At 38.0% G+C, this 22,052-nt stretch overlaps 1 protein-coding gene across 1 annotated transcript in view; it reads right to left on the bottom strand.

Annotated features, from left to right (window-relative positions):
* The window catches only part of NDUFAF2 (NADH:ubiquinone oxidoreductase complex assembly factor 2), a 180,962-nt gene that overhangs the window by 48,372 nt on the left and 110,538 nt on the right, over positions 1-22,052 (bottom strand). Inside the window, exon 2 of the mRNA XM_047755408.1 lies at positions 21,097-21,186. Coding sequence (XP_047611364.1) covers positions 21,097-21,186 — 90 coding nt within the window. The remainder of the gene's footprint in view (positions 1-21,096; positions 21,187-22,052) is intronic.

Consider the following 22,052-nt stretch of genomic DNA (forward strand, 5'->3'; position numbering starts at 1 on the left):
GTAATTGAAAGCTGATACTAAAAATCATATGTAATGACAATGGGTGCAGACTAAAACAATTTTGAAAAAGAAGTTGGAGGACTCAAATTATCTTATTTCCAGACTTACTACAAAGCTTCAGTAATCAAGACAGTGTGGCACTGGGAAAAGGAGAGACACATATTCATGAATAGAATAGAGAATGCAGAAATGGATCCACAACTGTATAGCCAACTTGATATTTGACAAAAGTGCAAAGACAATTCAATGGAAAAAAAAAATGACAGTTGTTTCAAAAAATAGTCCTCAGGGAGTAATCATAATCCTGAAGGCAGAAAGTATAACGGTGGTTGTCAGGGTTGCTAAGGCAGAAGGAAGAATGGGAAGTTATTGTTTAATAGGTATAGAGTTTCAATTTTATAAGATGTAAAGAGTTATGGAGATGGATGATAGTGATGGCTTCATAACACTGTGAATATATTTAATACCACTTAACTGTATACTTCAAAATGATTAGGATGATAAGTTTAATGTTATGTGTATTTTAACAAAGTGAAAACAACAGTGCTTCATGGAGTTCTCTGGTGGCCTAGTGGTTAAGGGTCTGGCACTGTCACTGCTGTGGCTCAAGATAAATTCCTAGCCCAGGAACTTTCACATGCCATGAGTGTGGGCAATAAAAATAGTGCCAGAAAAATAAAAATTGAAACTGACAGATATCTACACTACATATAGGATTTAATTCAAAATTAATCATAGATAGGAGTTCCCATGGTGGCATAGTGTAACAAACCCAACCGGTATCCATGAGGACACGGGTTCAATCCCTAGCCTCGGTCAGTGGGTTAAGGATGTGGCATTGCCCCGAGCTGTGGTGTAGGTCACAGATGTGGCTCAGCTCTGGTATTGCTGTGGCTGTGGCATAGCTCAGCAGCTACAGCTCTGATGTGACCCCTAGCCTGAGAACTTCAATATGCCATGGGTGCTGCCCTAAAAAGACAAAAAAGCCAAAAAAAAAGAAAATAAAAGAAACACAGATATAAATGTAAACTCTAAATGCTAAAACTTCTAGAAGAAATTACCAAAGAAAATACTCATGAATTTGAGTTAGGCAAAAACTCCTTACACAACACCAAAACCATGATAATGCACAAGAGGAAAAATGAAAAATTTGACTTCATTAAAATTAAGAATATGTGCTCTTCAAGTGGCACTATGAGGAGAATGAAGCCACAGACTGGGAAAATAATATTTGCAAATCATATATATGGTAAAGGACTTGTATTGAGGACATATAAGAAACGCTTAAAACTAAAGAAATAGGAAAAAAAGCCAACCAAATAAAAGACTTCTGGTCAAAAAGAAGAAGATATACTGACGGCACAGTGGCTCTACTTAACAACTGCTATCAAGTGTAAATGACCCACATGTCTTTCAGCTGGTGAATAAACAAGCTGGTATAGCAATATGATAGAATTCTACTCAACAGTAAAAAGGAATAAACTACTGATTCAGGCAAGTCCACAAACGAATCTCAAATGCATTAAGCTAAATAAAAGAAAGCTGCCTTCTGCTTTTAACCAAGAAGTAACAACAGGGACAAATTATATGAAACAGCAATTTTCAAGACAGTGGACATTGAGTAACGAATCCAGTGGGGCCCCTGAAAATATTAAATAAACAAACGTTTCCCTTACAACTGCCTCAGCTTACCACTTTCACAGTTTCCAGGTGTGGCACCCTGAGGGGACGAAGCAAAAACCCACCATACTACCTAAATTAATGGAGATGGAGCTGAGAGACTAGGTAGAACAAGGTGATAAAAATTCACAGGATAGAACAGGAGACAGATACACAGAGAGCACACTCTGGATAGAGATGAGCAGAAAACCAAGTATTCAGCAGAGCACTGGGCAGTTCAGGTGAGTGAGGAACTCTAGAGGCCAGGAAGAGAACCACCTGAAAGGATCAGAGGAATAGGATTTACAGAAGGATTTACACAAGGACAAGAGGAGTTCCCTTGGTGGGGTGTCAATTCCCACCACTAAGAATGGAAAACTTTATGACTAATGGAGCAGATTTGTATCGACAATGCAGAATTATTAATCCCAGATTAAACTATGCTCTAGAACCACCTAACAAATCTTAAAAGCCAGCCTGGAAAGGATGAAACTGTTTCTAAGTAACTTAACTATGTCTCAGAACAAAGCTCAAGAATATATATAGGAATATAAAAATATTCAGTATCCAACTAGGCAAAAATTCAAAACGCCTAACATCCAATCAGATATTGCCAAGCAAACAAAGAAGCAAGAAAATACTTCCCATATTGAGGAGGAAAAAAAAAAATCAACTTACCAAAACCAACTGAAAACAGATACAGATGGTAGAATTAGCAGACAAGAACATTAAAACAGTTATAACTGTACCCCATATGTTCAAAAGGAAAGATTGAACATGTTAAGTAGAGAGAGACCTAGAAGATATAAGGCAGACCAATAACAATCCTATGGAGATGAAGACTATAATGTCTAAAATGAAAAATACCTGGATGGATTAATAGTTATTTGACATTGTAAAAGAAAAGATTAGTGAACTTGAGGATATAGAAAGAGAAACTATGAAAATTGAAACAAAGAGAAAAAAATCTCTACAAGTGAAGAGAACATCTATGAGCTGTGACAAAACTTCAAGCAGCCTAACACTGTTAATGGAGTACCCAAAAGAGAGGACAGAAAGGGATAAAGGGAAATAAAATGTTGGGAAAAAGCAGTGGCTAAAATTTTTCTGAATTTGATGGAAACCAAATCCGCAGGTCTAAACAGCTCAAGAAATTTCAAGCACAAGAGAATATATCATGGTACATCATAATCAAACTGCTCAGAACTAGTTTAAAAAAGAAAACCTTAAAAACAATGATAGAAAAAGACATACAATACATACAGAGGGATAAAGATAAGCATTTCAACAGATTTTTCAACAGAAACCAAGTTAGGAAAAAGATTTTTAAACTGCTGAAATCAAAGCAACTATCAACCTAGAACACCACACACCCAGAGAAATATATTTTAAAATATATTTCAGACATACAAAAGCTGGAAGAGTTCAACACCAGCAGATTCACACTTAAAGAAATGTTAATGTCTTATAGACCAAAGGAAATGATTCCAGATGGAAATCTGGGTCCACAAAAAGGAATGAAAAACATTACATTACAAATAGTAACAATATGGATATGTTACGTTTTTCTTATTAATAAAATATCTCTAAGTGATAGTTCAGATTTTAAATAAAATAATGATGCATAGTTTGTAAGACATGTACAACTAAAATATATGAAAATAAAAGAAATTGGGAAAAAAGATGATATACTGTTATAAGGTTCTTGTACTCTACATGAAGTAGAATAGCCACACAAAGAAAGACTCTAGTATGTTGATGATGATAATCTATAAAATCTAAAGCAACAGGAGTTCCCACTGCGGCACAGCAGAAACGAATCTGACTAGGAACCATGAGGTGGCAGGTTCAATCCCTGGCCTTGCTCAGTGGGTTAAGGATCCAGCATTGCCCTGATCTGTGGTGTAGGTCGCAGATGTGGCTTGGATCTGGCGTTGCTGTGGCTATGGTGTAGGCCAGCGGTTGCAGCTCAGGTTGGACCCCTGGCCTGGGAACCTCCATATGCCATGGGTGTAGCCCTGAAGAGACAAAAAACCAAAAAAAAAAAAAAAAACACTAAAGCAACAAACCAAACTAAAATAACAAATTGAAGAAATATAGCTGATAACTCACAAAGGGGAAATATAATTGAACCATAAACAATTCTTAGAACTAGAAGAGGGGAGCGATCAAGATAACAAAATAAAAGGAAATGGGATGAGACCTGTGCCCCTAGGAGGGTAGCTGTGAACGAGGAAAGATACCCTGGGAAACCCCTTCAAAGGATAGAGATTAGCCAGGACAGATAGGGAGCTCCAGGAGCTCAGAGGAGAGTGTAGCAGCAGTCAGAACAGAGAAAGAGACCAACACAGATGGTCCTAGTCACCTCACTGCAGTTCCCAACCCAAGACGTGTCTCCTGGTGTGCATAGGTACTGACTCCTGAAACTCAGGCTTCACTGGACAGAAACAGTCCAAAGCAGCTGGAGTGTGGCCTGGGCCACAACCCTGCTACAGCATCCTCATTCTCATTCTCAGTGTACTCACAATAGGCACAACTCTGCCTCTATGAGCTCTGGGAGCATTCAAGCACCTATGGGCTACTCCTACATGGAGATGGGGCTGAAATCTCAGCTATGTCCTGGAAGCTTTGGAGGATTTACACATTGGTGCCTTTGTAAACATTGTACCTATAGGGCATCCAAGTGGATTACTGATACTCCTGTGGCTGGATGGATCCATTGTTAGCAGCTGTGGGCTTTGCAGACATACATGTGAATAGGCGGGACTGTAGTCTGGGCTGACTCCATAGGTATCAGTGGTCGGTCCAGATAAGAGAATACATGCAACTATGGCAGTACTTGGTGCCTGACTTTAGTGGATCTGCGCCAGTGGGTCTGTGCTGGTGGCTTTGTAAGCATAGCTCCCAAAAGATATCCTGGTTGACTGCCTGCATTTCCACAAGTTAGGTGGTGCCCAGGGCAGTGCCAACAACAGTGTAATTTGTGAGCACACCCAATGGGTGACTGGTGACATCACAGAGTGAACTTCCTGGTGGATAGCTCCTGTAAAGGAGTACTCAGTAGATCCAGTCCCACCTAACTCACATCATAGCTCAGAAACAGATCTGGGGATTTCTATTCCAACAACAGGGGAGCAAATGCTGTCCCCAAAAGAGCTGTGAAAACCACAGAGCAATGAAGAGGCCCAGCTAAACATCCAGTGCAGGTTCTGGTCACCACCAAAACAACTACATCCCCATCAAGGGGATAATGGACAGTATACAACGAGGAAGAACGTGGCATCCACACTAAAAACAACCTTCACACCAAAAATATTAGACTCATGCAGGCTACGCTAGGATGGTTCCATATAAAAACAGTCTTTCAAGACCACAATAGACAACTGTTTCTCCTAAATTCAGAGTCAGAGAAATATAAGTAAAATAAAGAAGAAAAGGAACAATTCCCAATTAAAAGAAGAGAAATTGCCCAAAAGAACAATGAAACAGTGCTTTCCAGTCTACCAGATCCTGATTTCCAAAAGAAGGTAATAAAAATACTACAGGAATTAAGAAAGGTTATGGATAGACATGCAAATCACTGTAACAAGGAAATAGAAACTATAAAGAGAAGTCAATTAAAATAAAAAAACTCATTTGCCAAGAAAAAAGCCAAGCTAAAGGCAATAAATACCAAATTAAATAATTCAGAAGAACAAATAAGTGATCTGGAAGACAGAATAATGAAAATCATCCAATCAGAACAGCAGAAAGAAAGACAAATGAAAAAAATGATGACAATATCAGACCTAAAGGTTAATATAAAACAAAAACATTTAATAGATTCACAAAAACCAAAAAGAAAACATAGCTTATTACAAAAGAAAATTATCAAACCACAAAAGAAAAAAACAAATGCAAAAAAAGAAAAAGAAAAAAGAAAAATACAAAATAGGAGTTCCTATTGTGGCTCAGCAGTTTAAGAACCCAACAAGCATCCATGAGGATGTGGGTTCAATCCCTGGCCTTGCTGAGTAGGTTAAGGATCTGGCATTACTGCAAGCTGTGGCATAGGTTTCAGATGCAGCTCAGATCCCGCACTGCTGTGGCTGTGGCATAGGCTGTCAGCTGTAGCATAGGCTGGCAGCTGTAGCTACAATTCAACCCCTAGGCTGGAAACTTCCATATGCCACACATGCAGCCCTACCAAAAAAAGAAAGAATACAAAATCAACTGGAAAACAAGGTTTAAAATGGCAATAAATATATACCTCTCAATAACTACCTTAAATGTCAATGGACTAAAGGCTCCAATAATAAAAAGACAGAGCGTCAGGTTGAATAATAAAACAAGAGCCTATAATATGTGGCTGACAACTCACTTTAGGGCAAGGAGACATACAGATTGAAAATAAGGGGATGGAAAAGGACATTTCACGCAAACAGAAATGACACAGCAGGGGTTGCAATATTCACATCAGACAAAACAGACTTTAAAGAAAAGGAACTATATATTGATAAGAGGATCAATACAATAAGAGAATATTAAACTCATTAACATATATGTAGAAGCACCTAAATACATAAAACAAAAACTAAAAAAAATAAAGGACATGGGGACAACCACAATGGACAGCAGGATCGAGCACAATTCCCAATAGCCAAGACATGGAAATAAGCTCAAGGTCCATCAAAAGAGGAATGGATTAGGAAGAGGTGGTACCTATACACAATGGAATACTATTCAACCATAAAAAAGAATTCCCCAAAAGCCACTGGCAGCCAAAGAGAAGGAACTCAAGACTCACACTGAGGGAAAGAAGTCCGAAAGAAAAAGACACATCCCTTGGCACACCCCTCTTACTGGGAGTCTAACAAAGGGCACACATGTGGCTTTCAACACCAAGGAAAGGCATTGACTGGAAACCAGGCTGGTGGTTGCCAGACTGGAGGGGGAGGGTGTGGGAAGGACTGAGATTGGTGGGGTAAGAGATGCACATGGTTGCATGTGCAGGGGGTGAGCAATGAGATCCTGCTGTATAACACAGTGAACTTATCTCAATTTTCTGAGAACAACATGGAGGCAAATGTGAGAAAAAGAATATCTATATTTATGTATGGCTGGATGACTTTTCTGTTAAAGAGAAACTGAGCATTCGTAATCAGTTATCATGGTAATAAAAAGTGATTTAGGGAGTTCCCATTGTGACGCAGTGGTTAATGAATCCGACTAGGAACCATGAGGTTTCAGGTTCGGTCCCCGCCCTTGCTCAGTGGGTTGATGATCTGGCGTTGCCGTGAGCTGTGTTGTAGGTTGCAGACATGGCTCGGATCCCACGTTGCTGTGGCTCTGGCATAGGCCAGAGGCTACAGCTCCGATTTGACCCCTAGCCTGGGAACCTCCATATGCCACGGAAGCAGCCCAAGAAATAGCAAAAAGACCAAAAAAAAAAAAAAAAAGATTTAGGCATTCCTGTCATGGCTCAGTGGTTAGAGAATCTGACTAGGAACCCTGAGGTTGCAGGTTCAATCCCTGGCCTTGCTCAGTGGGTTAAGGATCCAGTGTTGCCGTGAGCTGTGGTGTAGGTTGCAGACATAGCTTGGATCCTGTGTTGCTGTGGCTCTGGCATAGGCCAGTGGCTACGGCTCCAATTCGACCCCTAGGCTGGGAACCTCCACGTGCCATGGGAGCGGCCCAAGAAATGGCAAAAAGAAAAAAAAAAGACAAAAAAAAAAATTTAAAAACACACACACATGGAGTTCCCGTCGTGGCGCAGTGGTTAACGAATCCGACTAGGAACCATGAGGTTGCGGGTTCAGTCCCTGCCCTTGCTCAGTGGGTTAACGATCCGGCGTTGCCGTGAGCTGGGGTGTAGGTTGCAGACGCGGCTCGGATCCCGCGTTGCTGTGGCTCTGGCGTAGGCCGGTGGCTACAGCTCCGGTTCAACCCCTAGCCTGGGAACCTCCATATGCCATGGGAGCGGCCCAAGAAATAGCAACAACAATAACAACAACAACTACAACAACAAAAAAGGCAAAAAAAAAGACAAAAAAAATAAAAACACACACACACACAAAACATAAAGGAAGAATTTTTGATGGGATTACAATGATATTAAGAGATTTGAATACCCTACTGACATCAATGGATAGATCTTCCAGAGAGAAAATCAATAAAGCAACAGAAATCCTAAATGACACAATAGAACAGTTAGATTTAATTGCTATTTTCTGGATATTACATTCCAGAATACAACTAGAATATACATTTTTTCCAAGTGCACATGGAACTTTCTCTGAGATAGACTACATACTAGGACACAAGCCTCAACAAATTTAAGAGATAGCATGAAATTAGACATCAATACAGAGAGAAGGGAGAAGAAAATTACATGGAGATCAAACAACACGCTACTAAAAAATCTAATGGGTCATTAAATTAAAGAGAAAATTAAAAAATACTTTGAGACAATAAGAATATAACCATATAATATCTATGGAATGTAGCAAAAACAGTTCTAAGAGGGAAGATCATAGTGGTTCGGGCCTGCCTCAAAAAACAACAAAAATCTCAAATGAGCAATCTAAACTACCACCTAAAAGAATAAGCAAAAGAACAAAAACTAAAGTCAGCAAAAGGAAGGAAATAATAAAGATCACAGAGGAAATAAATAGAGATTAAAACTGAGTAGAAAAAAAATCAATAAAACCAAGAGCTGGTTCTTTGAAAGGTTAAACAAAATTGACAAATATCTGGTTAGGTTCATGAAAAGAAAAAAGAGAGAGGACCCAAATAAAATAAGAAAGGAAAGAGGAGAAATAACAACTGATATCACAGCAATACAAAAATAAAAAAAAAGAAAGAAAATACTATGAACAATAATATTGCCGACAAACTGGACATGTTTTTAGAAACATAATACAGCCCACCAAAACTGAATAAAAAAAGAAATACTTTTTTTTCTTTCTCTTTTTACGGCTACACCTGTGACATATTAGACTAGGGATCCACATATTAGACTGTGCAGCTGCAGGCCTATGCCATAGCCATAGCAACACCAGATCTAAGCTGCAACTGCAACCTATGTTGCAGATTGCAGCAATGCTGGATCCTTAACCCACTGAGCAAGGTCAGGGATCAAACTCGTATTCTCATGGACACTATGTCAGGATCTTAACCTCCTGAGCCACAACAGGAACTCCATGTCATTCCAAATCCTATGTTGAAGTCTTAACTCCCAGTACCTAAGACTATGTTTGGAAACAGTCTTTAAAGAGGTAATTAAGTTAAAATGAGATCATTAGGACAACTTTTAATCCAATTTGACTAATGTCCTTATAAAAACAAATGATTAGAACACAGACTTTACATAGATGGAAGACCATGTGAAGACACAGGGAAAAGACTGCCATCTACAAGCCTAAGAGAGAAGCCTCATAGGAAACTAACCATACCACCACCTTCATCTCAGACTTACAGCATCCAAAATTGTAAAAAAATTAATTTCCGTTGTTTAAGCCCCCAAATCTATGGTACTTTGTAATGAGAGTCCTAGAAAACATAGATTCTGAATATTTTTTTTCTATTACTTTTTTAAAAATTGAAGTGTAGTTGATTTACAATATATTTAGTTTCTGATCGAGCAAAGTGATTCAGTTTATACATTTTTTTTTCTTATGCTTTTCCATTACAGGTTATTACAAGATATTGAATATAGATCTCTGTGCTATACTTATTGTAGAGGTTATTTGTTTAATATACATAGTTTATATCTGCTAATACCAAACTCCTAATTTATCCCCCCACTTTCCCCTTTGGTAACCATAAGTTTGCTTTTGAAGTCTGTGAGTATCACTCTGTTTTCTTTCTGTCTTTATTATTATTATTTTTTAACTTTTTAGGGCCACACCTGTGGCATTTGTAAGTTCCCAGGCTAGGGGTTGAATCGGAGTTGCTGGCCTACATACACCACAGCCATAGCAACACCAGATCTGAGCCACATCTATGACCTACACCACAGCTCATGGCAATGCTGGATCCTTAACCCACTGAGTGAGATCAGGGATTGAACCTGCATCCTCAGGAATACTAGTTGGGTTCATCACCTCTGAGCACTCCTTTTTCTATTTGCTAAATAAGTTTATTTGTATCTTTTGTTTTTTATTTGTAGGGCTGAGCTAGCAGCACATGGAAGTTCCTAGGCTAGGGGTCAAATCAAAGTTGCAGCTACAGTCCTATGCCACAGCCAGAGCAATGCAGGATCTGAGCAGCATCTGCAACCTATGCTGCAGCTTGTGGAAACATCGGATTGTTAACCCACTGAGTGAGGCCAGGAATTGAACCCACATCCCCATGGAGACTACATCAGGTTTTTAACCTACTGAGTTACAATGTGAACTCTAGAAATAGATAATTTGAACAGACTAATCACTAGGAGTGAAAGAGAATCTGCAAACAAAATAAAACACAAACAAAAACTCCCTGCAGACAAAAGTCAAAAGACCAGATGGGTTTACTGAGGAATTCTACCAAACATACAAAGAACTTATACCAATTCATCTCAAACTCTTCCAAAAGATTTAAGAGGAGGGAACGCTCCTAAAGTCATTCTATAAAGCCACCATTATCCTGATACCAAAACCAGACAAAGACACTACCGAAAAAGAAAATTATAGGCCAATATATTTGATGAACATAAATGAAAAAATTTTCAACAAAATAATAGCAAACTGAATTCAACAATACATAAAAAGGATCATACACCATCATCAAACTGGATTCATTCCAGGGTCACAGTATGGTTCAACATAAGCAAATCAATCACTGTGATACACCACATCCACAAAAATAGACAGAAACCACATGATCATCTCAGTAGATGCAGAGAAAGCATTTGATAAAATTCAGTATCAGTTCATTAAAAAACTCAATAACATGGGTATAGAATAAACATATCTCAACATAATCAAAGTTATTTATAACAAACCAACAGCCAACATAGTACTCAATGGTGAAAAGGTGAAAGTTTTCCTGCTAAAATCTGGAACAAGACAAGGATGCCCACTCTCACTATGTTTTTTTTTTCATTTTTTTTATTACTCAAATGAATTTATCACATTTGTAGTTGTATAATGATCATAACAATCTGACTTCACAGGATTTCCATCCCACAGCCCAAGCACATCCCCCCACCCACCAAACTGTCTCCTCTGTAGACCATAAGTTTTTCAATGTCTGTGAGTCAGTATCTGTTCTGAAAAGACGTTCAGTCTGTCCTTTTTTCAGATTCCACATGTCAGTGAAGGCATTTGATGTTGGTGTCTCATTGTATGGCTGACTTCACGTAGCATGATAGTTTCTAGGTCCATCCATGTTGCTAAAAATGCTGGTATTTTGTTCTTTTTGATGGCTGAGTAATATTCCATTGTGTATATGTACCACATCTTCTGGATCCACTCCTCTGTCGATGGACATTTAGGTTGTTTCCATGTCTTGGCTATTATAAATAGTGCTGCAATGAACATTGGAGTACATGTGTCTTTGTGGGTCATGATTTTCTCTGGATCCCAGGAGTGGGATTGCTGGATCAAATGGTAGTTCTATTTTTAGTTTTCTGAGGAATCTCCATACTGATTTCCACAGTGGTTGCACCAATTGACAATCCCACCAACAGTGTACTAGTGTTCCTTTTTCTCCACACCCTCTCCAGCACTTCTTGTTTGTAGCCTTTTTGATGCTGGCCATTCTGGCTGGTATAAGGTGGTACCTCATCGTGGTTTTGATTTACACTTCTCTAATAATGAGTGACGCTGAACATCTTTTCATGTGTTTTTTGGCCATCTGTATGTCTTCTTTGGAGAATTATCTGTTTAGATCTTCTGCCCATTTTTTGATGGGGTTGTTTGTTTTTTTGGTATGGAGCTGCAGAAGGTGTTTATAAATTTTGGAGATGAATCCCTTGTCAGTCGATTCACTTGCAAAGATTTTCTCCCATTCTGTGGGTTGTCTTTTCATTTTCTTTAGGGTTTCCTTTGCTGTGCAGAAACTTTTAAGTTTGATTAGGTCCCATTTGTTTATTTTTGTTTTTATTGTCAATATTCTAAGAGGTGGATCCGAGAAGATGTTGCTGTAGTTTATGTCAGAGAGTGTTTGGCCTATGTTTTCCTCTAGGAGTTTTATAGTGTCTGGTTTTATATCTAGGTCTTACATCTAAGCCATTTGGAGTTTATTTTTGTGTATAGTGTTAGGGAGTGTTCTAATTTCATTCTTTTCCATGTGGCTGTCCAGGTTTCCCAGCACCACTTATTGAACAAGCTGTCCTTTCTCCATTGTATAGTCTTGCTTCCTTTGTCATGGATTAGTTGGCTGTAAGTGCATAAGTTTAATTCTGGGCTTTCTATCCTGTTCCACTGATCTATATGTCTGTCTTTGTACCAGTACCATGCAGTTTTGATGACTGTTTCTTTGTAGTATAGTCTGAAGTCCAGGAGCCTGATTCCTCCAGCTCCACTTTTCTTTTTCAGGATGGCTTTGGCTATTCTGGGTCTTTTGTACTTCCAAACAAACTTTAAAATATTTTGTTCAAGTTCTGTGAAAAATGTCCTTGGTAATTTGATAGGGATTGCATTCAATCTGTAGATTGCCTTGGGTAGTAGAGTCATTTTGATAATATTAACTCTTCCAATCCACGAGCATGGTATATCTTTCCATCTATTTGTGTCATCTTTGATTTCTTTCATCAGTGGCTTGTAGTTTTCAGAGTACAGGTCTTTTGTGTCTTTAGGTAGGTTTACTCCTAGGTATTTTATTCTTTTGGATGCAATGGTAAACGGGATTGCTTCCCTAATTTCCTTTTCTGCTTTTTCATTGTTAGTATATAGAAACGCTATCGATTTCTGTGTATTGATTTTGTATCCTGCAACTTTGCCAAACTCGTGGATGAGCTCTAACAGTTTTCTGGTAGAGTCTTTAGGATTCTCTAGGTATAGTATCATGTCATCTGCAAATATCGATAGTTTTACTTCTTCCTTTCCAATTTGGATTCCTTTTATTTCTTTTACTTCTCTTATTGCTGTGGCTAGGACTTCCAGAACTATGTTGAAGAGTAGTGGTGAGAACAGACAACCTTGTCTTGTTCCTGATCTCAGCGGGAATTCTTCCAGCTTTTCACCATTGAGAATGATATTCGCTGTGGGTTTGTCGTATATGGCCTTTATCATGTTGAGGTAGGTTCCCGTTATGCCCACTTTCTGAAGGGTTTTTATCAGAAATGGGTGTTGGATTTTGTCAAAGGCTTTTTCCGCGTCTATTGAGAGGATCATATGGTTTTTATTCTTCAGTTTGTTAATATGGTGACCACTCTCACTACTTTTATTCAACACAGTTTGGGAGTCCTAGCCACAGAAATCAGACAAGAAAAAGAAATAAAACGTATTCAAGTTGGAAAGAAGAGGTAAAACTGTCACTATATGCAGATAACATGATACTATATATAGAAAATAGTAAAGACTTCATACAAAAACTACCAGAACTGACAAAAAAATTCAGCAAGGTATCAGGATACAAGATTAACATACAGAAAACTGTTATATTTCTTTATACTAACAATGCTGTGGCTGTGACACAGGCCTGGAGCTGAAGCTCCAATTCGACACCTAGCCTGGGAACTTCCATGAAAAATAAAAATAAAAATAAATAAAGGAAGTCATTAGAAAAAAAAGACTTCCCCTGCAGCTCACCTAATTACTCACCATTGTCTCTGCAACAGCTCTGGTTTGATCCCTGGCCCAGGAATTTCCATGTGCAGTGGGAGGGCCACATGTTTAAAAGGGCAGGATACAATTCAGTCATAACAACTAAGAATGAAAGAGGTAACATCACATATATCCTGAAGATAATTTTTTAAAATGAGGAAATATTATGGTTGCCTTTATGCCAAAAAAACCCTGGAAACTTAGATTCTTCGGAAAATACAACCTACCAAAGGTTACTCCAGAAAAAAATCAATTAAGCTGAATATCCTAATAAAGAAACTGAGCTCGTAGCTAAAAACTCCAAGCTTAGATGGCTTCACTGGTGAGGTCTATCGAATATCTTGAAAAGAATTAATATTACCTCTATACGAACTCTTAACAGAATTTTAAAGAAAGATATGTCCAAACTTATTTCATGAGATTAGAACTACCCTGATACCAAAACCAAGCAAAAACAAGAAAAAAAAGAATTACTACTAGCATCCCTTAAGAACACAGATATTAAAATTCTAAACAAAATTTTAGATAACCCAATCAGAAATACATAAAAAGAATAAAATATCAGGAACAAGGCAAGACTGTCCATTCTTATCTCTTCTATTAAACAGAAGAGGGGGTTCTAGCCAGTGCAAATAGGTGAGATTAAAACAAATTAAAGACATCCAGGTTGGAAAGAGTTAAGAAAAATGTCTTTAATCACAGACAACATGATCTTCTATGTAGAAAATCTGATATAACTGACAAAAAAAGCTACTACAATAACTGAGTTTAGCAAAGTCACGGGATATAAGATCAATAGTCAAAACCTACTGAATATTTATTTGATAGCAACAAACAGTCAGAAATTAAACTTGAAAAAACATTATCAGAGTTCCCGTTGTGGCTCAAAGGAAATGAATCTGACTAGTATCCATGATGACACAGGTTCAATCCCTGGCCTCATTCAGTGGGTTAAGGATCTGGCATTGCCATGAGATGTGGTGTAAGTCGCTGACGTGGCTCAGATCTGATGTTGCTGTGGCTGTGGTGTAGGCCAGTGGCTACAGCTGCAATTTGACCCCTAACCTGGAAACCTCCATATGCCACGGGCATGGCTCTAAAAAGACAAAAAAAAGAAAAGAAAAGAAAAAACATTGTCATTTACAATAGCACCAAAATATGAAATGTTTAGGGATAAATATGACAAAAGATTGCAATATATGCAATATATTGCAAAAGATTGCAATATATGCAATATATTGCAAAATGAAATCTATAAACTTTGATGAAAGACATTAAAGAAAGTCTAAACTAAATGAAGAAATATACAATATCTGGGGGTCAGAAGATTCTCACTAAGATGTCAGTGCTTTGCAAAGTGATCTGTAGATCTAACACAATCCCAACCAAAGTCCCAGGATGGATTTTTGCAGAAATTAACAAAAATGATCCTAAAATCCATATGAAAATGCAAAGGACCTAGAACATTCAAAACAACTTTGAAAAAGAATAATGATGGTGGAGGACTAACAGTACCTGATATCAAGATTTAGAAAGCTATAGTTATTAAGGAACTAAAGCCCTCAGTCCAATAAGTGGAAGATCCTGAAACCAGGCAATAGCCACGCCAGTGAACTTGGAAGATCTTTATGGCCTACAAAGCTATAGGAATGAGCTTGAAAGCCCTGAGACGAGCCGTGACTGCAGTGAGAGACTCTAAGCCAGAAGATTCACTTAAGCCATGCCTAAAACAAAAGAGATGGATGGGGCCTTAAAAGATACTGAACCCAGCTTTTTAATTTTACAGATGAAAAACAGAGAGATAAATCAATTCCCTCAAAATGACCAAAGTAGTATATAACCATTGGAGGACCAGAGCATAACCTATGACTTCTGATGCTGGGACAAGTAAAGCATCATGCCCTGTACATTATTTTATGAAGGTTATTTTTAAAATTCTTTATTGGGAGTTCTTGTGGCTTAGGAAAAACATATTAAACAATTATTAATAATAATGAAACAATAAAAGTACAAATAACATTTTATACTGAGATACTCATTACTGTGTTAATGATGGACAGGTATGGTCTAATATATCTAAGAGGTAATTCTTACCTGTCTTTATTCTGAAATTTTATTCTTAAATTTTAGTAAGTATATGCGGTAAGCTTAATGCTCCAGTAAAATGAAATACTGGATCAGAGCCTTTCTGTCTCTTGCTATTATATTTTACTTTGCATGTATTTTAGGGTTGTCATCAATAATGTTTATTATTGTTTACAAAAAGCAAGCTTCAACTTAGCACAAACAACAAAAAGGGAACAAAATTGGAAGATAAAGTGTCGTGAATTATGAAGATAAAGCTTTTGAGAGGCTCTAGCATAAGAACTACACATCATGCCATGGACTAAACTTATTAGGTTCTCTGAAACTTGATAAAATTGTTCAGTAGCTAGTACTGTATTATCTCCCACCTTTGTCTAAATGTCCTTTATGTTTGGAACCAATTGTTCTGGTATGCTATTCTATGTCTTTTTCTCTCTCTCTCTCTCTTTTTTTTTTGTTTTTGTTTTTGTTTTTTGTTTTTATGGCTGCACCTGTGACATATGGAATTTCCCAGGTTAGGAATCAAATCAGAGCTGCAGCTGCAGGCCTAGGCCACAGCCACGGCAACACCAGATCTGAGCTGCATCTGTGATCTTGAGACAATGCTAGATCCTTAACCCACTGAGTGAGGCCAAGGATCAAATCCACACCCTCACAGAGACTATGTTGGGTTCTTAAACCGCTGAGCCACAAAGGGACTCCTGTTTTTCTTTTCTAAATAGACTATTTTCAGCAAGTCAGCAATGTCTCCAAAATGTCTCTTCCTTATGTACTTTCAATTTAAAATGCCATTCACCAAATACTTATTGAGTCCCATTTATTTTGTATTGAGCTAGGCTCTGAGAATATAACAATGAACAAGGTAAAGACTCTACAATAAAGAATCTTCAAGCCCAGAAAGAGGAAGTAGATAAGTAAACAGGTAATATCCTACAGTGTGTTGTGTTATTCTTGGTGGAGACATAAAGTGAGATGAAAAACAAAACAAAAAAAACCCTGCTTAGCACTAGGGGGTGTGGGGTGGGGTCAGAAAAGACTTCCAAAAGACTCCATGTCGACTTTAAAACTTGATGCACAAGTAGGAATTAGCCAGGTCATTATGAGGGAGGCGATACAAAATAATATCAAGAGTAAGGACTCTGGAGACAGATAATTTGAGTTCGAATCTTGACTACAGGTTGCTATTTGTACTTAGGTAGTTATTTCATCTCTGTGCTTCATTTGGAAGAACCAAAAGGGAATTACACAAGTTAGCACCACCACATTTACTGATCTTCCTGCATCTATGATTTTATACTTTTCTGCTATTACTCCTGATGAAGTTTCCATGCTCTGGTCAAAGGCTAATTTTTCTGTAAGTGTGCTATCCCATATTGCTTTCTCAAAGTCTTTCTCTCTCCTGCATCATTAATGCTTCCTTCTTGATGGGATCTTTCTCATTGCTATCACAAAATTTAGTTACTTCTACTGTCTTTAAAACAAAACAGGAGTTTCTGTTGTGGCGCGGTGGAAACGAATCTGACTAGGAATCATGAGGTTGCGGGTTCAATCCCTGGCCTCGCTCAGTGAGTTAAGGATCCGGTGTTGCCATGAGCTGTGGTGTAGGTCACAGACGTGGCTCAGATCCCATGTTGCTGTGGCTCTGGAGTAGGCCGGTGGCTACAGCTCCAATTCGACCCCTAGCCTGGGAACCTCCATATGCCACAGGTGCAGCCCTAAAATGACAAAAGACAAAAACCAAACCAAACAAAACAGAATAACATTCCCCTCCTGACTCCATTTTCCCATCCAAATATTGCCACAACACTCTCCTTTCTTTTACAAGTAAACTCCTCATTAGCATTGCCTATACTTATTCTCACCAAATTCTCTCTTGCTATTCTTTTTTCTATCAGGCTTTTGTTCCTAACACTCTACAGAACTATTTTTATCAAGATCACTGACTTTCTGTTCAAAGAATTAATTCTCAGTCCTCATTTGATTAGTTGATCACTTCTTCCTCCCTGACATTTGGCTTCTAGCACATCATACTTTTTCTTTTTTCTCCTGCTTCTCTGGTGGCTCCTTTTTTTGCCTTCATTGTTTCTAAACCTTGCAATAGGCTAGAGGTCAGCCTTTAAACTTCTCATTTTCTATTTACACACAATTCCTTTGTGATCTCAAGTCACCTGGCTTTTCAATATCATTTATTTACTGTCAACTCTCAAGTTCTATCTCCAGCCCAAACTTTTCCACTAAATTCTTGGCTTATATACAACTTAATATCTCTATCTGGATGTCTAATAGGTATCTCAAATTTCACATTTTCAAAATTGATCTCATCTTCCCCCATAATTTGCTCTTCCCCCAGTCTTAATCCTCTCAATGAACAGAAACTCCACTTTTTCAGGTGAGGGCCAAAAATTTAAGAGTCATCACTGACTGCTCTCTTTGTCTCACATTCCACATCCAATCTATTGTCAAATCTCATTGGCTCTATTTTTACAAGAGATCCAGAATCCAACTACCACTTTCCACTTCCACTGCTCTTCTGGTCCAAGCCACTATTAGCCCTCGCCTGAATTACTACAAAAGTGTCCTGTCTTCAGGTTTTGTTTATGCCTCCCTTGGTCTCTATGCAGCCAGCATGACCCTATTCAATGTAACTCAGAGCATACAACTCTTCTTTTTAAAACCTTCCAATGGCTTTCAATCTCAGAGTTAAAAGCCAGAGTCCTTACAATGGCCTATAAAGCTCTATGAGACTGGGCATCCCGTTATTTTCTAACTAACCTCATCTATTACTTTCCCTCTGACTCTACTCCAGTCACACTGGTTTCTGTGCTGTTCCTTAAAAATCTGAGCATGCTCCTGCCTCAGGGCTTTTGCACTTGCTCTCCAGGAATGCTCCTCTGCTTCTTATCTGCATGATCAGGTCCTTCTTCTGCCTTTATTCAAAAGTCAACTCCTCAACAAGGCCGTTTCTACACTTGATCTTAGCCAAAAGGCCGAGAAGCAATGAAGGCCATTTCCTTACACTATTTAAAACTGCAAAACCCTCCCGAACACTCCCTATTCCCTTTCTCTGCTTTATTTTCTGTGACCATTAACATACTATATATATATTTATCTGATTTACTGTCCTCCCACCCTCCCACCTTCAAACCAGAATGTAAACTTCCATGAATTCAGAGGTCCTCAATAGATGTTTACTAAATAAATGAATAAAAAGGCACTCTGTCTAATACATATTGAGGTGGGATACAGCTTGTACCTATACTCTGCTATTAATAATTGACAAATATAATATTCACCTGGACCTGAAAATACTGTTTTCTCTTTCCTTCCTGTATACAGTTTATTTATATTTTACTTCACTTTTTTTAGGATTTAGAGTTCTCTCTCTCTCTTTTTTTTTTACATTTAATGATGTGCAACAATACAAAAATAATTTTAGTTTCGGTGTTTGGTGGATACACTTGTTTTAAGGGTATGCCCCACGAGACAGTTAAACCGAATTACTAGATCAGGACAGAGCCAGAAAAAGCATTAGAACTTCATTCTAATTCTCTGAAAGTCTCAAAGGCTGAAAAATGAGTCATTACCTATTTGGTTATTTATAACTTAATTTACCCCATAAACATTTTAATTATATACTATTGTTGGGAAAAAATGATAAAATAGGCTCATTATAAGATGGTGTAAGAATTATTTGAGAATTGCAGACGTAGCTTATAACATTGGAAAGTCTGTTAAAATAAGAAAGCTCAATTACTCCCAGAAGTTGCTGGTTTATATTCTGTATTCCTTCAAAAAGTTTCTGGTTACATTCTTTTCTCATAGTTCTACCATTTTCATAGCTAATAAGGAAAAATGGAAAAGGTACTTCCAGGGAAATATTTATACTCGTGTGTTGACATAAAAATAACTTAATGCCTATAGCTATTATAAATAAGGCATTATTTTATACCCACCAGGAAGCAAAGGGTATACTAAGGCAGTAAGAAAAAACAGTGTGTAGCTGTATTACCCAGGTAATTTATCTAATCATTCTAGAAGCTAGATTCCCTGTCTACTCAATGGGTGTAACAACAGTGTCCTCCTCATAGGGTTATTGTGATGATTAAAACAGTATAATTATTGTAAAGCAGGCATAATACCAGACATACAGGTAAACACTTGATAAAGGTTAGGCAATATAAAAGTATTGGTATTTTAGTTAAAGTTTTTTTTAGTTGCAAATAACAAAAGTTACTCAAGCTAGATTTCATGCATTCAATATACACTTACTGAGCACTTACTGTGTGCCTTCCTATGTGCCAGGCACTAGGCTAAGAGGCAGTAAGCAAAAACGGGAAATTTATAACACAGATATGGGATGGCACCTAGAACTCGAATGCAGACTTTCAACTGAACTTCATTCAAAAAGCAATGGAACTGGGAGCTGAAAAGCTGCTAAAAACCCAGGAAATATTGACTGTCTTGCTACATGGAGTTCACTCCTGAACAACACAGGCTTGGGGCACTGACTGCCTTGCAGTCAAAAATTCACCTATAACTTTACAGTCAGACTTCTGTATCTGCAGTTCAACATTTGCAGATCCAACCAACCACAGTAAGTACAGCTTGTACACTAACTGAAAAACCTGCATATAAGTGGACCTGCTTCAAACCTGTGTTGTTCAAATGTCAACTGTACTTCTCTTTGCAGACCAGTTTCCATTCTTAGTAGATCATCTTTTTCTGCAAGGAAGTTTAGACAATGCATTGAAGAAAGCCACCCCCACACTACTAAGTTCATATGTTACTATCCCAGCCACATAGAAAGACTGCTACTATTTTCTCTTTCTTTTATTTTTTACCTTAATTCCAAAGTCCTCACAGGGATCAAGAGTCTATCCTTTGGAATTCCCATTGTGTCTCAGTGAGAACAAATCTGACTAGCATCCATGAGGATGCAAGTTCGATCCCTGGCCTCGCTCAGTGGGTTAAGGATCTGGCGTTGCTGTGAGCTGTGGTGTAGGCCACAGATGCAGCTCAGATCCCGTGTTGCTGTGGCAGTGGTGTAGGCCAGCAGCTACAGCTCCAATTCAATCCCTGGCCTGGGAACCTCCAGATGCCAAAGGTGTAGCTCTGGCCCTAAAAGACAAAAAAAAAAAAAAAAAAGTCCATCTTTGTTTAAACAGGGGGTCAGCTAACCAGATCATTGTGAGATGATATCCAAGCTAGTATTATCTAAAATTTATAAAAGAGGAAACTAACACTCAGAAGTATGAGTTACTCTCCCATGTTCACATGGGTAGATAGTGTCAGAAATGAAATTCAAACCCTGAGCTTGTGCAAGCGCAGGGCCAGCACATCAAAGTGAGTTCCTCCTTCAATTCTGCATCTAAGTTTTTGTTTGCCTCATGCTAGGCCCAGCTCTGCTAAAGCATCATAGTTCTTTTCAGTATACACATGTTCCCTTACTAAAATGTGGCACCTTTACAACTTTCAAAGAAATGCAAAGTTTAAAAAGCCTTTCATGCATTTAGATTGTAAAAGTTTTTGCAAAGAGAATAAACATGAAATTATGTATGTTCTTGATTTTGTATATATACAATTTGCCTTCCAGAAGATACCAGTAAAAGCAGAAACTTACCTTCCCATTCTGCTGGGATATCCCCTACTTCATAGTCTATTTCTCTTTTATTTGATGCTTCCACAATTCTTTTCTCTCGAACAGTTTGTCCTATAAAACAAAAGTGATTATTATGTTTTTAAATGAACCCATGACACAATAGTTACTAGAAGAAATATTTTCTCTTTGGATATTGCGCACCTCTACATATGATAAGAGAATTAACAGGAAAAAGAATAAATTCCATTTAGAATTAGATATATTAGAAAAAGCAGTTTTTAAACTACTTCAGAAATTTTAGATTTCCTACCATAGCATACAAAATTAATTTTGTAGAATAAATCTGGATTCTGTGTACAAAAAGAGAAACCAATTAATTCGTAGGCCAATTTTAAAAAATTCTGATAAACAACAGTGTTTAACTCCTTCAAACTCTTCCAAGTATATATATTAGAGGTTCCAGAGACTGTTGCTACTGCCCAAGTGAATCAATATTCATGGCCTCACTATGGAAAACAGTATAGACATTCCTTAAAAAACTAGAAATAGAGTTACCATATGATACAGTAATTCTACTGCTGGGAATATATCTGGAAAAGATGAAAACCCTTAATTTGGAGTTCCCGTTATTGCTCAGTGGTTAACGAACCCAACTAATATCTGTGAGGACATGGGTTTGATCCCTAGCCTTGCTCAGCGGGTTAAGAATCCAGCATTGCCATGAGCTGTGGTGAAGGCTGCAGATGCAGCTTGGATCTTGCATTGCTGTGGTTGTGGTGTAGGCCAGCAGCTACAACTCCGATTCAACCCCTGCTCTGAGAACCTGCATATGCCACAGGTATGACCCTAAAAAGACAAAAAAAGAAAAAAAAAAAGAAAACTCTTAATTTGAAAAGATATATGCACCCCCATGTTCATAGAAGCATTATTTTTTTTTTTTTCCTTAGGGCTGTACCTTCGGCATAGAGAAGTTACCA

This window comes from Phacochoerus africanus, chromosome 1 (genome assembly GCF_016906955.1).
Source record: "Phacochoerus africanus isolate WHEZ1 chromosome 1, ROS_Pafr_v1, whole genome shotgun sequence".
Lineage (NCBI taxonomy): Eukaryota > Metazoa > Chordata > Mammalia > Artiodactyla > Suidae > Phacochoerus > Phacochoerus africanus.